The 17,920-nt window shown below is 39.7% G+C and overlaps 1 protein-coding gene across 1 annotated transcript in view; it reads left to right on the forward strand.

Moving 5' to 3' along the window:
- Positions 1-17,920, forward strand: part of LOC144475781 (uncharacterized) — a 115,890-nt gene that overhangs the window by 3,149 nt on the left and 94,821 nt on the right. Inside the window, exons 2-3 of the mRNA XM_078192042.1 lie at positions 1,697-1,835; positions 17,699-17,848. Coding sequence (XP_078048168.1) covers positions 1,697-1,835; positions 17,699-17,848 — 289 coding nt within the window. The remainder of the gene's footprint in view (positions 1-1,696; positions 1,836-17,698; positions 17,849-17,920) is intronic.

Here is a 17,920-nt window from a genome sequence, read left to right on the forward strand (position 1 = left end):
AGACTGTTCTAACTTTAAACTGAAGACGTTTGTTTCAACCTATTTAATTTTATTTCTATTAGTTTATATTTATTTCTGCAGATAGATTTACAGAGAATTCATCTACAGACAAATTTGATAATATAAAAACCGTTCCTACAATAATATAGCAATTTTTAGCTTTTCGCCTCAAAAACGCCACTCGAGTTCAAAGGGTTAACAGTGTTTCCAGTTACAATAATAGTACAATAATAACAACTTTTCTATTAATAATTATTCCTTAATTAATAACAATTCCTTTTCACAATATCTTTTTCCTGATAAATAAGTGAACCCTACATGTCGCTACATAATTCACTGAATTATCCTTAATACATTATACACATTTAATTATACATTACCCCATTATACATTAATTATACTGAATACACTATCCTTATTACATCAACATTTTTCTTTACAACTGCATAATTGACAGTCGGCAAATTCACAGAACGACGACGGCGGTATCGCGGCGATCGCGGTCATCGGAACTGTATATCCGTCACGTGCCCCGGTTGACACTCGACGGTTTGATTATCAGCTCGCGATTTCATGTTCGTCTAATGGGTTCGAAACGGGAAATTAATTCGTCCCATCGGATAGAATTAACTGAAGGAAATTACAGTTATGCGCGCGAGTATCTCTGCGTTCCGCCCGGTTTCAGTTAACCGCCAAGTCATTTGTAACGCGCTGCGTCCGCGCGCGCGGGATCTGGCACTGCAACCCCCCATCCGCCTCCCCCCACCGCTCACCCCATAGAGCCACGTCCAATACGTTGGCCGCGCGGGCCTGGCAACAGATGATTCCGAAAAGCAAATTAATCATCGAATTAATGGCTATCGGATTCAAGCATATTGCTATTAATATCGATCAAGTGTACGCGCCGCACAATCGCGCCGCCACCGCCGCACCGTCGACGACGACGGACATGTATTTGCATTCGTCGATGACGCTCCCTCTTCCGACCAACGTGCAATCGTATTAATACGAGGGTTTGTATTTTGCCCTGGGGGTATGTTGGTTGTATAATATTGCCGATGGCGTTTCAAGATGTTTCGGATGTTTCGATAATTTGTAATTGTTGGGGAGTTAAATGGAAGAGCAAAAATTTTAATTGAAGAGCAAATAGTTTAATGGACTAGTGAAACTTTACTGTGTTCGACGAGTATACTCGTCATGAGGAGTATTTGACTGTATTTTTGTTGTGTATTCGTCATGACTGTATTTTTTGTTGTGACGAATTTGCTATATTATATGCTATATTATATTATGCATATTATATGCTATATTATATTATACACTGTATAGTGCAGTATATTATACTATACTATATTTTGAGGCCAAGCCGGAATACATACTACATTATACTATACTATACCTTGAAGCCAGGCCACAATAAAAAAAACAAATAATTTAATAATTTAATTTAATATGGAATTCACTTTTACATGCAATGTTTAAATGCATATGCAAAGGTTAAAATGTGTAATTTTCTCATGAATTTTTTCACAGAATTTTTGGTACATGTATAGTTCGTTAATAAATGATGTTTGACGTACGAAATCACTCGAATGCATTCTCGAATTTTGAATTAGTTGGAGCTAGGTAGACCCTTAGGTTAAGTACCCGTCGAACTTTGTCGTAAATAGAGCGGGTCATCTGAATGAAGTATTAGTACTCACTGTTGCAGACGGTTGTGGAGGTCTGCCAGAAGAAGAGGCAGTGCAAGTTCAACACCAGTCCAAAGACCTTCCAAGGAGACCCGTGTCCAGGTCTACCGAAGTATATCGAGGTCGCTTATCAATGCCGTCCCTGTAAGTAATCATCATTTATTTATTATTTAATATCAAAGTGCTAGACTGTGGATCTTTAGGCAATTTGTTCAGTGTTTTCATATTTATATAAATATGATACGAACATACATTGTATAATGTAAATTTATATAAATAAAAATTTATATTTATATAGTATAGATCATATCTATATTATAATATAGATATTATAATATAGATATGATATAATTATATATATTATATAATATAAGTTTTCAGTAATATAAATATATATCATACAAAATTTAAATGCACAAACCGCGCAGTTCAACAACGATCCACAAACAATACCTAATTTCCTGCGAGACGCATTCGCGGTCGCTGATACTATCTCCTAACGTAATTTGTCACCAAACAATCGCCGTGCGACTTTTACCGGTGCCGCGCGGTGGTAGACGATCGAGCTTTTAAGGTAACGTTATTGCAACTGCCAATGGTAACTGGCAAAAAGCCGCGGTAAAAATGACCGCAGTGTCTTTTGAGGGGCGCGGGCGCGCGCGGTCGTGTGGGTATATAGCTCGGAGGGCGGGCGGATAGGTCTCTTTTCGCAGCGACGTCGTTTTTCCCGGCGGCACTTATCGATACCTTTTTGCGAGCTCGATGAACATTAGCCTAGTTCGAGGCGGTCCCTTGCGGAAACCGCCGCGCAGATATTGATGTAGTTTCGCAGAGCGAAGGTTCTTTGCCGGCGTTACCCGGTAAGTAACACGGGGGAGGAGGGGAAACTTGAGCCACTCTTGCGGACGCATTTCTGTTGATGAGCGGCCCGCTTTAAGCAACCAACCAACCCTCCCCTGTTCAGTCGCGAACGCTGCCGCGCAGAGATTATGCTCTAACACGATTTAAACTGTAAGAGGGGAAACGTTGCCGTACAAATTATGCGCGTAACCAGGCGTAATAACTAAACAATGTTAATTAACATTTATATAATATATATTATTAAATATATGTTATTAAAATATATATTACATATATTAACCAGACATAATAACAAAACGATGTAAATTAACATTTCTAAAATATATATTATATATATAAAAAAATGTATATTATATATCATTACATTAAAGTAAATAATGACAAATAGATATTGTAACGCGCGTTGCAAATTTATTTCGCTGAAACAATGTGGAACGATTGAAAGCATGTCGTCAAACTTTCATGTTATCCGCATTATCCCGGTTATAAATAATATAAAATAATTACTGAAACAACGTTAATTATCTCTCGTTGCTATTTATTATTTCGATGAACGCTTTCGTCGATATTGCTAAGCGAGACAAATGACAGATTAAGGTTATGTTAAGCTGTTCATATATAACGCAATAAATTAACCTTAAATAACAAATATTGTCTATTAAATTGGCATCAAAAATAAAGATGGGAGACCATGTTATGGGACATCATGTTATGGGACACCATATCATGGGACACCATAATATACAAAAATCCTCTTCACAGCGCGAGGTGTGCGAGAGAATTCGTAACGAGAATCTGTTGCTTCTTTTTTCGTTCGTCGTTGATACACGGGTGGAAGGGGTTGAAGGGGTTGGGGGTTTAGATAATGGTAAGAAAGTTGCAGTTTTTCACGCGCCGGTTCGTCGAGTCGCCCTCCATATTCGCAGTTCACCGTGCGCGCCGTCGGGGGAGTAGATTTTTTTGCCGGTGATCACGGGAAAGGAGTCGCCCTTTACGAGCGGCAATAAAGGACGAAATAATTGTACGGCGCGACGAGAAAATAGGGGCCCCCGCCGCTATGAAAATAATTTTCGCGGACTCGGTGACTTTCTATATCGCTCTACCCTCTTGTTTTTTTCCCCGCCCGCGAGAAGTTAATGCCCTCTTACGTTTACGGACTTCGTAACGGATTTACGAAAAAAAAAAAGGAAAAGGGATGGGACGCGTAATCCGCTGGGATTGCGATCCCACGGAAAATAACGCGACACGGTGTACGCATAAAATTTTCATTACACTGTATTTCCCGTATATTGGTACCGGACCCAGTTTAATAACAACTTTCGTTTGGGAATCTGCAAACACTGCGATTCGTAGCTGAAGATGGCCGCGAGGTATCGTTGGATTTAAATGGGGGAACGGTGTACGAAATGAAATATTTTTCGGGACTGGAATGTTGTTAGGAAAATGTGGTTTGTCGTAGTGAAAATTGGGGCGAAGGATTGCAATATTATAGTGCACGTGAAAATAATAAAAGTAAAAATGGTATAAGTAAATATTGCAAAAATAAATGTAGTAACAGTAAAAATAGTACAAGTAAATATAGTATAACCAAATATAGTAAAAGTATAAATAGTACAAGTAATATAGTAAAATTAATATAGTATAACTAAATATAGTAAAAGTAAAAATAGTACAAGTAATATAGTAAAGTAAATATAGTAAAAGTAAAAATAGTACAAGTAATATAGTAAAATAGATATAGTATAACTAAATATTAGTGTAAGTAAATATAGTAAAAAATAAATATAGTAAAAGTAAATATAGTATACCTAAATATAGTATAACCAAACATAGTATAACTAAATATAGTACAAATAAATACAGTACAACTAAACCTAATATAACAAAATACAATCTACGTAAAAAGTTGGTTCGTCGGAGGATCGTTGTTCACTGTAAAAATTCGCGAAGCTTGGTAATAGAAAACGAGTACGTTCCCATGGAAAGTATCCACTTAATGCAACTATTTGGGGAACACTTGGTCGGCCTGTGTAAAACGCGATAATGCAGTGTCCTCGGATACACCCGGCAACAAAACTTTTTGCGCAAATAGAACTAACGAGAAAGGAGGTTATTGTGGCGCAAGTTCGGAGACAAACACCGGGATAGCGGCGGCCGTGGACCGTAAAACACGAAACGGAAAGAATTACAAGAGCCTCCGGCAAAAATTACTGCAGGATTGTTACCGCAACAGGTTGCCGCCGCCTCCGCCGCCGCTGCCGGTATTGTATATGCGGGATTCCGTATGGCGGCGTTCCTACGCATATTTTACTGGCCGGCGCAATGAGCGGACTATTTTCTCTGTTGCGGTGATCTGGATCCCGGCGTTCTATCATTTCTCTCATTTTTTCGAGATGTTGCGAGCGATGGAATTATTCGGATTTCTCGTCGCCGGTATTTGAACATTAAAGTAAATATAGAAATAGAATATATCGAAATTGCCTTTTTGATTATTAAAAATTATTGCAATTGAAAAACTTCTAGTCATTGTAACTATAAAAGATAAATATATAAATTATATAAAATATTATTGTTGTATAAAATATAAATATATAAATTATATACAATATAAATACATAGATTACGTTAGCATAAACGTATTAATTATATAAAATATAAATGCATATATTATGTACAAAATAAATGTCTAAAAATTTATTTTCTCATCAGCAATATCAGAAATTGATACAACCGATACGCTGGACAATGTTGTCAACAATTGTCGAAAATTATATCAACATTATTACAAAGTAGCGAGCTCGTCAAATTGTCAAAATTAAATAACATTTCTGGCAGACGCAAAGTGTAGATATCTCTCGACCGATAATTCCGCAGACATTTCTATCAGACCGTCGTATCTCGGCGGTCCGGCCGCTAAATAAATTAGACGATAAATACGCGGTCGTTTGGCGTGCTGATTTAAATCCACGTAAGCGAAACATCGGTCGGATTAACATAAATTAACGCGCGTAGTATGAATTAACGCGTCCGCGGCGCCGAACGGTTTTCATTTGATTTGAATATCGACAACTACTTAATGGAAATGATAAACAGGGGAGACACGCCCGGCACCCGGCCGAATGTCAATTTAACAATCAATAACTTATTCACGTTACGGCTCGTCTGATTGCGCGACGAATGCAATTTTATACCGGGCGTGTCCAAATTGGTCGCAGCTGTAATGTTATTCACGGTGAAACCAATTGTCTCGCGACCATTTCGAATTGACAAGTTGGAGAGTGCGCCGATCGTTAATCAAATTAAACAATTGTGGCATGAGGCACGGTTATGACGTAATAATAAAATTCGAGTAATCGCAAAATTCGAAAAAATTATAAAATTCGAGTAGTGATAAAATTCCAATAATTATAAAATTCGCATAATTATATAAATCAACAAATTCATAAAATTCGAGTAATCATATAATTCGAATACTTATGAAATTCGAATGATCATAAAATTTGAATAATTATAAAATTCGAGTAATCACAAAATTCGAATTATCATAAACTTCGAATAATCATAAATATTCGAATAATCAAAAAATTCGAATTATCATGAAATTCAAGGAATCATAAAATTCGAATAATCGCAAATATTCGACTAATCATAAAATTTGAATAATCGCAAATATTCGACTAATCACAAAATTTCCACTAATCACAAAATTCTACTAATCTTAAAATTCGCCTAATCACAAAATTCAAGATTCCAAAGCCAATTGATAATTAAGAAATCGCATCATTATTACTCAATTTACCATTAAATCACCAACGTACCGAGCTGCAAATAAAATGCTTAATGGATTCCTAGTCGGATGAGATTCTGGTTTAACCTAACCTAAACCGAGATTGACCGGCGGCTGGAAGTGGAAATTAACGTAAACATTCGCTATCGCCTTAACGGCGAAACAATTAAACCGTTTCAAAGGATATTCAACTGGCGGCAGCTGCATTAATCAAACAGCGCTAAGGCCGTGCACTTTGTGGATATTACACTGCTCCGGGTATCAGATTGCGCTTCGCTATTAATTATACTATAATAATGTTCGTAATGAATGGGCGCCGCGGATGATGTTTGCGGAACCGCGCCACGTTCTCGTTGACCGTCTTCGCGAGAACTCCCGCGGAATTAACGAAGGATTTATCTCGTTATCGTGTTTACGTCGTTATTTTCGACTGCCATTTATTCAACCGTCCAATTATTAAATTCTATTAATTATTAAATTCGATGAGAATTAGTACAGTTCAGGGAAGAATGGAAGTAGGAATACAATAGGAACGACGCCATTTTGCGCGGTAATTTTCGAGCGAAATTTCTATGGAATATTGTAAAAATCTATTCAACATTTCCAAATTTATTTTCAAGGAATATAATACAGAATTATAGTTTTCCAAAAATAAGTGAATTTGTAAAAATGTAAGATAGATTTATTAATTTTATAATTTGGAAGACAAATAAATTGCTATTTATTATTGAGATATTATTATAGAATTTAAAAAAAATATTAGATACCTTTTTGCGACGATTAAAGTAAAATAGATAAAATAAATATCGTTTAATGCCAATATTGCAAAAATATAAAACAATTTACAACAAAATGATCAATCGGTCAAGTATTAAACATTGAACATTGCTGCGACGTTGTTAAAAATATTGCAAGTGGAAATAAATAAATGAAACAAATACTGTTTAATACTAGCTAATTTTTTAAGAATATAAAATTATTCACAGTCAATAAACACTCCTTAAGACTTGTTAATATCACCAGAATATAAAATAATTCACATTCGAATGAGACCAGTCGATAAAGCGTTAAACATCGAACACGGCAGCGACATTGTCGCAAAACGTAGCAGGTAGAAAGAGTAAAGCGCCATCGTGCTATACGTAGAAAAAAAAACAGTGGCATCCGATTAAATGGCAGGTACTGGACGGTAGCGCGATTAAATCGATCGCGATCTTCCATCGGTGCCTGGGATTCGCGTGGATCGCCAACTCGCGCGCGTGCGCGCACAAAGCCAGACACACACAGAAAGAGAGAGAGAGAGAGAGAGACACACAGGCACGAGCGGAAATCCGCGTTGCGTGCTGTAAGCGTGTAAATTGCTTTCGCCGGATTAATGTCAGCGCACTCGACACCCTGAATCGCCGTTTAATTAAATAAACGACGCCGAACAGAAGTGTTTTCGGCCCGCCTCGTGCCAGCTGGACGGCGAATGATTGTCATTAACTTTAATCATCCGACAATTAGGTTAATCATTAACCGACTCTGACAAAAAAGCCCTGTGTACCGGGGGCCGACCGTTTAATTGCGCGAGAGCGTTCTACACTGACAAACAAAAATTAAATAAAAGCGGTGGAAGAGAATGTAAAAACGTTGGTTAATGAAATATTGACTGGAGAATTATGCGACTGCGAGTTAAGTTGTAAATTTGTTTAAAAATTATTCAGCAAGTGCAGTGGTGCCAAGTTATTTATATTAATATAGTAGAACAAGCTTTGTGGAAATTATTGATTAAAAGGAAATTTTTGAGCTTCTCTCGGATGTTATGTTAATGTTAGTTAACGCGAGGGATATTGTTTCTGTTTTATTAATTTGTTGTAGTTTGTCGGGTCTGGCGCGTAATGAAGATCTTTATTCCGTTCTTTCAAGATGAAATTAAATTCTGCACTGTTGTTATTAATAATCGGATAGCTCGAGGACGTCTTTAAGACGTTTTTAAGACGTCTTAAGGATATATGGTATAGACGCTGTTCGAGCGTCTTTAAAACGTCTGTTGCAAAAAAATCTATTTTAGAACGCCTCTAAGACGTCTTAAAAACGTCCCAAATTGAACGTCCATTTAACGTCCGAAACACGACGTCTTAAAGACATCTATTACAGAGCATAAGAAATTCACTCCTAAAATGGACCTAAAACGAACTACTTCATCTGCATATACAAACAATCAAGCACAAAATACATATAATTCATCTTCCCAAAAATTATTACAATAGAAAAACTTCCAATCATTCCAATTACAAATAAAATATCGCAACAAGTGTTAACGATCCACTTCGCTCGAAAAATTCTGTGAAACGAACGAGCGAATGGAACGATTATAAAATCTGAATTTCAACTGTATAACAACTCCGTGATACGAGTGGGGAAAGTATCGCGATTAGGGTGGTGGCCGGGGTTCGCATAATTTCATCGATACCCGCGGCTGTAATTTCCGGCGCCGGGGCGGCGTCGAAAATTTTTACATTTCCAACGTTCCCCCGTTTCCGTTACAAAGCGTAGCCGGTAATAACTTCGGTCCGCCGCCCTATGTTAAAAAACCGGTCCCGAAACTTCGCCCTCGCCCCCTCCCCCTCCCGGTCCTGCATAAAATTCCACTTCCGACGGGATGGAAATTTTCGACAAAAGGCAAAGTAGCCCAGATAGCGCGGCGAACTCGTGTCTTCGCGATTAAAGCGGAGAGCAAACTCAGCGCGGCGAAGCTACGCCGCCGCAGCCGCCGATTGGGGAGAGAAATATTTATACAGCAACTAAAACCACGGGGGAACGGTGGATGCAGAGAGAGAGAGAGAGAGAGAGAGAGAGAAAGAGAGAGAGGCATGAGAGTATCTCCAGAGGCCGTGTTTGAATACCGAGAACTATAGCGCCGAAAAATATGTTCTGAATTCTCAGATCAGTGGGTTTATGATTCGATGTTTTAGAAAGAAGTCTTCTAGTGCCCGATCATCGTCGAACAGGGAAATCATGTCACCATGTAGGCGTTTCTACTTTTCGTGGTTTCCTCGAGAATTTCCACTCCAATCAGCATGTTCAAGATCCTAAAACTTATTTAATAAAATAACAAATACCACCTGCAAATAACACCTAACAAATAGCAAATAACACCTGCGCTCGAGACAATATTTAATAATTTTTCATATCGTAATCGCGCCGCGAATGTTTCGAAAAGCGATGGAAACGGGCCGTGCTGGTTCTCGGATCTGTTTCGCTCGCGCAGGCTTTTTCCACTTTGAAAATTCGGCGCCGACCTCTCCGTCCAATTCCAATATTTACAGCGGCGCAACATCCACATTTATTGTTGCGAAACGGCGGCAAGTTCTACGAAAAGTTCATTAAAGCGCCGAACATGGGGACCGCCGCGAAACGCGTTGTTCCGCCCCGGAAAATTGAAATGCTACGGCGAAAAATGGAACGCGTTCGCCTTTCCTCTTTTTTTTTTTGCCAATAATTTACCAGCCGCCGGCACTACGTTCCAGAAATTATTAGTAGCTGCGGGAACTTTCTGAAGCACAAAGATTACAGAAAATTACGAGCCGCCGCGGCGCCGCCGTCTCGTTTCTCGTTTACTTCTGTTTCTTCGGCGGAGACAGAATTTCATTTCTTTTCGAAGGATGGTGATTTATTTGATTTTTGTCTAAATTGCATTGCTAGTTTATTTATTTGTATGAGCAAGGTATGGAGGAAGTTGCTTGGCGAAGTAAAAGGTAAATTTAATTGCGTTGATGGACTCGGAAGAAATGTTACAATTTTTATTTACTATTATAATTGATCAAAATTATAATACTAGAATTTATTTATTATTATACGGAAGAATTTGCTTCACTAATTTATTTAGAATTTAACTAGAATATATCTAATATTTAATTTACTTAGCCTCAACAAGAACAACCCTAATTCTCGATTTACTATTCCAATTTACTATAACTATAACATTACAATTTCTTCCCTATTATAATAATTACCAATTTAATTCCAAAACATCGTTCGACGCGTCATCTAAAAGATATCGTTCTTCGTTGAAACGTGGACGCGACGAAACTCGCGTCCCGGTCCACTTTCCGTGGAAATGATCCACGGTAGAGTTATGTTTGCGCAAACCTCCGCCGGTTTACGACGTACGGCCAAGTTTTTGCATTTCGCCGGCCGGAATACGAGAAGACACGGAACGACCGAGATACTTGAGTGGCTCGTTTAAAAGAAAAATGAATCAGTCGGACGAAACATGTTTGGCTTATCGCATGGCAGCGCAATAAGTGGCACGTGCGTCGCCGAATGAATTTGCGGCCGACACGTGAGGGTGTCGGCTGGCTTTGACACAACGTGACACGTATAATATGTAATCGTCGCGTTGATGCATTGCGCTCTGAATTACTCTGGCTTCCTACACCTTCTCCATCCCCCTTTCTTCCGCCCGCGCCCTTAGCCACGCTCTATACATTTTGGAATAACTTATGGCTTCTTTTTTTGATAAGAAAATATTCAGATTATTGGTATTTATTATTAATGAGAAAATAATTGGGATTTATCGCACAGCTTCGTTATTATTTAATATTGTTTTCTGCGCTATGGAATAATTCAAAATTTAATTTTTTAGCTCAAAGAATATTAGAGTTTTCTCTTTATTGTTAATAGGAGACAATTACGATTTTTCGTTCATCCTTATAGTTATCTATTTTTCTCTTTTTCACTACTAAATAATTAAAAATTGCATTCTTCGACTAAAAAATATTTAATTTTTTAATATTCCTATAATAAGCTTCAAAAAACCATCTCCTAAATCCAAATAACCAAAAACCTACAAAACAATCGACCCATTTAACTAATAAATCTAGCTAAAAATATAAAAGTCACTCGGATTCTAAAATCACTGCCGCCCGTTCCTTGCATCAACAACAAAACCACTCGCCGGCTATTATCGAACCGGTTAAAATAAACAGTTACGCGTCGCCGTCCCATTGTCTGGTCCGGTGACCAACATACCGTCGAGCGTGGCGCAAAGTTCTGGCAAGCGACACACAGTGCTCCGGCATCGGGGGGAACAACCGCGTGGCAGTCGGTCGTCAAGTTGCAAAAAGCGAACAGTTATCGGTCCGATACGCCGTTTTACGGCGCGCGCGTGTCGGAACGGCCGGTGTAACGAGCGATCTGGCTTGTGAAAGGCGTCCGCCGCGGTGTATCGGCTGAAAAGGGGTGGAAGAGAGACAGAGTAAGAGGGAGACAGAGACATAGAGAGAGAGAGAGAGAGAGTTAAAGAGAGAGAGAGCAAGATTTTAGAGAGAGAGAATTAAAGAGAGAGAGCAAGATGTTAGAGAGAAAGAGAGAGAGAGTTAAAGAGAGAGAGCAAGATGTTAGAGAGAAAGAGAGAGAGAGTTAAAGAGAGAGAGAGCAAGATGTTAGAGAGAGAGAGAGAGAAAGGGAGAGACAGAGGGGGAGAGAGTTACAGAGAGAGCAAGAGAGAGTTAGAGAGAGAGAGAGGGGGGGAGAGAGGGAGCAAAAGAGAGTCAGAGAGAGGAAGAGAGAGCGAGTGTTATAAAGAGAGCAAGAGAGAGTCAGAGAGAGTCAAAGAGAGAGAGGGAGAGAAATTCATAAAGAGAGCAAAAGAGGGTCAGAGAGAGAGAGAGAGAGAGAGAGAGAGAGAGAGAGAGAGAGATAGAGACAGAAGAAGAGAATAAAAGAGAATGAAGGAGGTGGAAAGGGAAAGAGGCACGCGCGTACCCTCTCATCCCTCTGTTTCGTCCGTGTTCCGGCCGTGCGCCGACAAGGGAATGCCGGTTATAGACGTCCCGGGGCCGGGCGGCGTACACGCGAAAACTGAAGATTCCATCGAAAGTGGGTCAATCGAAGAGGCAGCCGTCTGCTGGAAAAGCTCCCGAGCCCCGGGTCCATTGTCGCTTCGAGTGGTCGAGCGTGCTCTCGCCGTCGAGAGAATTACCTCTTATACCCCCGTTCCGCTCCGCCTTTTTTCCCCAGATCTTCTTGCCAATTAAAGCCTCGGACCGGACGTCTCGCTCGGAGCATTGCCTTTCGATAAGGAACTTCCCGATGCCCGGGTTCCGCCCTTCCAGCGGAATTTCACCGGAGCACCATTCACACTCTCCTGGCTTTGATGGGGGAGGGACCCGCCACCCGTCGTTGCTACACGCTCGACGGATCTCGCTACAGATATTCTCGCGAACACACCGGTTCCACCTCGTCCCACACCACCGACGACCTCCCTTCACCATTTTTGCGCCACCGCGCGAGTTCTTCCTCCCGTTCGTGCACGGCGATCGCTTTTCCATCGGTTTTACGGCGAGTCTCGTGCGGCGAGATTTCCCCCCAAAAACTTGGCTACCGATTTTAAACGATCCTATATAGGAGAGCGCGGACGACGCTGTTACCCGCTGATTCGCGTTCCGATAACCGGCGCACGATTCTTTTCCACCTAGGTTTTGATTGCCCCGTGGAAATCCGATCGAACGGGGTTTCTGTCTGGCACGTGTTTCTCGACTTCGCGAATTTTGACGATATTCCGGATAGTTTTGTTTCGCGGATATTTTGAGACGAATTCGAGAAGAATTGATGAGTTTTTGATGATTTTGTTAGGAAATATTTATCGGAGATTTTTAGCATTTTTAAATGTTAAGTAGAAGATATAACACAGTATATTACATAATACTATTTCATATAGCACTGCACCATATAAAACTATATCATATATTACAATATTATATATTACAACATTAACAACTAAAAAAGGGATCCACAAAGCTCGATCAACTCTAAAAAATTGTCCTCTTTTGTTCACAAGCCGAAGGGCAATAAAGAGAAATTGCCGTAACTGCTACAGTATGACCTCGATAAAGGTAAAACAATTTCGGACACGATAAACGTGTTTTCCAGCCTACCGGCGCATCGATCGTGGACTCCCAGGAAAACAGCCGTAATTGCTAAGACAAGTTTTGATATCGGTGGTTCGTTCAGCCTGTTTCCATAATTAATCGTTTCATCGTCGGTACCAGGGCCACGCGCGCGGCTCGCCGGCTCGATAGGAATTGTTCCGGCGGCTAGAATTTCATCTGTGAAACGTGCTTCTTGAGATAGAATATGCGCAGTGCCCCCCGACGTGTACGAATCAATAAAACATTCGGGAACAAAGTCAATACTCGTGTCACGAATTCCATATTGTTTCACCGCTAAACAGTCCGTCAAATAACTTCGATGCGATTGTTGTTCGCGAATCGACGAATCACGTGACGAGATGGGAGATGAAGATTTGGAGACGGGATGATTTATCGGAAGATGATTGAAATCGTCTGAGATGATCGCAAAGAATTGTTTTTAATACTTTAAAATTATTATTTTAAAATTGTTGAAATTGTAAAACACTATAATTGTAAATATGAAACTCTAAAGACTAAATAAATTTTTTAAACACAACCTCCACTTTGCTAAAAATAATAAAAAATCATATATAGATTAAATCTTATAATTTTTACAAAGCAACATATATACATCATTTCACTGTTCGCTGGATTTAGCGTTAAATTTCTAAAGTTGTATTTGATAACGGAGGACAGTAATTGGCTCCTCCGCCCCCTACTTGTCCGCCGGCTGTAACTACTGTCTGCTTAACCCCTCCAATTACAATTCGCCGTCCGGGTAAACAGAAATTAACGAGTCGGTGAAAGTTGACGACGAACTCGTCCCCTTCTCCCTCGCGACCCTCGAACGTCTCAATATCCCTTTTTGTCATCCCCTTCGAGGGAACACGAAAGAGTCGACCCCGCCCGGTAATATTTCTTGTCGAGCCTCGGACAAAGCGTTTCTGTAATTTGTTTCACCCCTTGCCCTACCATTTACTTTACAATTACTATGATTTTCTCCGATCGCATTTATTTCTTAGAAGAAGAAGAAGAAGAAGGAGTTTTATTTATATTTTTATTTGTTTTATTCTCGTTGTGTACTTAGATGTAGTTGGATTTTTAAATATTGGAACGAATGAACCAACAGCTTATTATTAAAAATGTCCATTATAAGTTTAACGTTAAAAGTCAGATGTTAAAGTATGGCAAGGGGTTAATAAAATTGTGCTTGCTAATTTTTTCTCTTTATAGATTCCTATTTTGGAGAAAATCGCTTAATATAGACAAAACAATATAGATAAACAAAATATTATTCTTACCAAAATTTGTAGAATAGATCAATCTTCATGTCTATACAACAATTAAAATCCCAGATTACGCATTTCTATAATTTATTTAACAAAATCGTACCCCTCCATAAATTCACAATTTCGCCAAAAACACCAATTTATTAACTTTCCGCTTCATAAAAACGATTTTCAATCATTCCCACCAAACTCGTGCAGGTCGCAGGCCCTCGAGCATCCCACCGTCCCTTCCGTATTCCCTGGAAGGGACCGGGAGAGCCGTTCCCCGATCATTTTTCTCGGAAGCCCCGTCCGCAGGGCGTTGCCGCGCGGCAGAACTTTGCGAAAACGCCCGGCGACCGAGAAGCTGCCGTAAATCGGCGACTCAATAAAGGAAGACATAACACTTTGTCTCGAGTATAAGTGCACTTGGTGACTTACGAGGCGCGTCGGCTAGCGCGCAATAGGAGGGGGGGAGAGAGAAGGGGCGGTTTGTATCACGTAAAAAGGACAAGGGCTCGAGCTGAAAGGAGGCGGCCCAGGGAATGACCCGCGAGGAAACCATCTCCGGCACCCGTGACACAATCCTCCCTCTCTCCCTCTCCGCCTGTCATCTATAGGGTGGCTCCGAAAAATACGAGGCCGACCGTGAAACTATGTCGCATCCTCCACGAAACCGATGGAAATTGCACGGACGCCTCGAAGCGATGCCGGAACCATGATATCCGCCGGTCAAACGAAAACTCGATCCCATAGAATACTTTGCCCTCACTGAATCAATTCCATTGTACCTTGCCCCGACTTGCAAATTGTCTCTTCTTCACCTCGAATTCAACCGCTTCGCCGTCGCTTTATCCTCCGCGACAAAGTATCGTTTGTTGCGGTAAGGTGATATTAGGTCTATCGGAAAATTCTATCGATTTTTAAAGAGAAAGAAGACCGTCAATTTTGTATGCACTTAATATTTATTGTATCATTATAATAATTTAATATAATCGTATGCCATATTGTCAGCATAATGGCGATTTATAAATATTATTTCTGAGAATTATTGTCGCAAATTAAATGACATTAATGGACATAATTTTCCATAAGATTTAATATTTAACCCTTTGGTGCAATTTATAGTATTTGCAGTTGGTACGACGATTTCGTATTCGATTTGTAAAGAATTGAACTTGTTTGCTCATCATTTATTTTCTAACAATTTATCAATTTACAAATTTAACAATTTACAAATCGCAATTTTTATCTCATTTTGCAATATTATAAAATTCATTCGTATTATTCTATTTTTATTAAACAAATGATACAACAATTTTTAGTACCTCTTTAAAGAGCAAATTATCACTAAATCCGCGATACTGTACGGTTTATTCGCGAGAAGAAACGGATTATCCCAATAATTTGTAATTTCCCGGCTAAACGGGTCGAAAAGTAGATTTTATTCGACGCGCCGGCCGGTTTTTTGGATCGCATTATCGGCTCGGGGCACCGGTAAATACGCGAAGAGGAAGAAATAGCGTTGGACGGTAAGCAGCTTAAATTTGTAGCGACTCTCCGACAGATTTTTGACAGGGGGTAATTAATGACACGCGAGCGAGCGCGCCTGCGCGCGCAGCTTCTACGTACACGTACTTTGCGTGCGGAATTTATGGACTCTTATCGTAATCTCGATACAGTGGCTAGTGTGGCGGATGTGCCCGGAATACCTAACTAACGATCAGTATGCAGAACGGGCGGGAGTTTTGTCAAAACACCGACCGGTACGGCGAGGGAAAAGCGTTTTGCATTTGCGAGCGACCGGTGATAATCATCTTATTTATGATTCAATTACACGCTTTATCGAGGATCCCCAACGAACTGCTCTCTCTCTCTCTCTATCTATCTCTCTATCTCTTCAGATTATACACGCGATTTATCCGACTTATTATTTCACCGTATCGTCGGCAACGATAGTTAAACGGGTTCGATGTAATTAGGGACGATGACGGCGGTTCGACGATGATTTTGCATTTGGTGCCGTGATTTGGTGTATTTGTTTGTTAATATGGATATTTTGTGCTTTCTAGGTTTTTTAGTTTATGTTTTATATTTTTTATATTTCATGTTTTCTATAGTTTATATTTTCTATAGTTTATATTTTCTATAGTTTATATTTTCTATAGTTTATATTTTCCATAGTTTATATTTTCTATAGTTTATACTTTCTATAGTTTATATTTTCTATAGTTTATATTTCCTATATCTTATATTTTCTATATTTTCTGTACTTTATATTCTTTATATTTTCTATACTTTATATTTTTTAACTATATTTAACTCCTAACTATTTCCCCTGACAAACCCATTAACTACGATAAACCATAAACGATAATATTCCACACAGAAAGGAATCTGATTTTTCTATGAAACGTTCCGCCGCGCGAGGCCGCTTTCCATATCCCTCGGAACCAATCGGAGTTCTTCATTAGACGGTCGATTCTCGTCGAGATTTAAATTCCGCAGTGAATTCCGTCTGCGTGGCATCGTTCGGCAAACAGAATCTCGAGACCGAGCCAAGTATCGAGGGACCGTCGAAAATTCACGATCGACGTCGAAAATTCACCTCCCCCGCGCGCGCGCGCTCTCGCTCGCTCGCTTGATGAATCGGCGACGCTAATGGAAACGGGTCTACCCGTTTCGAACGGAAACAGTCGAAGCTAGTCACGACGGACACACACGTGATTACGTTTAAATCATTGCACTATAATAACGGAGTGATGAAGATTCCATATGTGATCTGCTACGTATGAACATTATTAACCCTTTGGACTCGAAACCATTTTGACTGTACATCTAAGATCATTGTTCTCGCTTATGGTATTTCTATTTTATGAGACGAAGTGCATTTTACACATACGGAATTGATTTTTTAATAATTTTTATATTTTCAATATAATTTAATAATTTTTATATTTTTAACCCTTTGCACTCGAGTGGTGACTCTGAGGCACCACTAAAATTGTATTTCGGATTTCCAGTTAAAATGGCTCCGACAAGGGGTTCAAAATATTGAGGGCGAATAAGTGCTAATTAAATAATAGTAATAAAAAGAATCGTAGAGTAAAGGGTTAACGCGGCGATGTTCGAAATATAAAGAAAAGAGGCGAACACGGCGAATTTATGAAAGAATTTCGTTTCTCGTTCCAGATGAGTTCAGGAGTAAGGTCGCCTGCGAGAACGACGTGATCAATCTTGTCTGCTATCCCGGACAAAGGGTCGCCATTTTCAGCGCGTCGTTCGGCCGTACGGAACACGAATCGCTCCAGTGTCCGCAGCCGCGCGGCGTCAAGGAGGAAAGTAAGTAAATCTCGCGATTTTATTGACCGAGCTGTTTCCTCTTTAACCTACCGCCCTGGAAACGTCCTCATT

The sequence above is a fragment of the Augochlora pura genome, chromosome 10 (genome assembly GCF_028453695.1).
Source record: "Augochlora pura isolate Apur16 chromosome 10, APUR_v2.2.1, whole genome shotgun sequence".
Lineage (NCBI taxonomy): Eukaryota > Metazoa > Arthropoda > Insecta > Hymenoptera > Halictidae > Augochlora > Augochlora pura.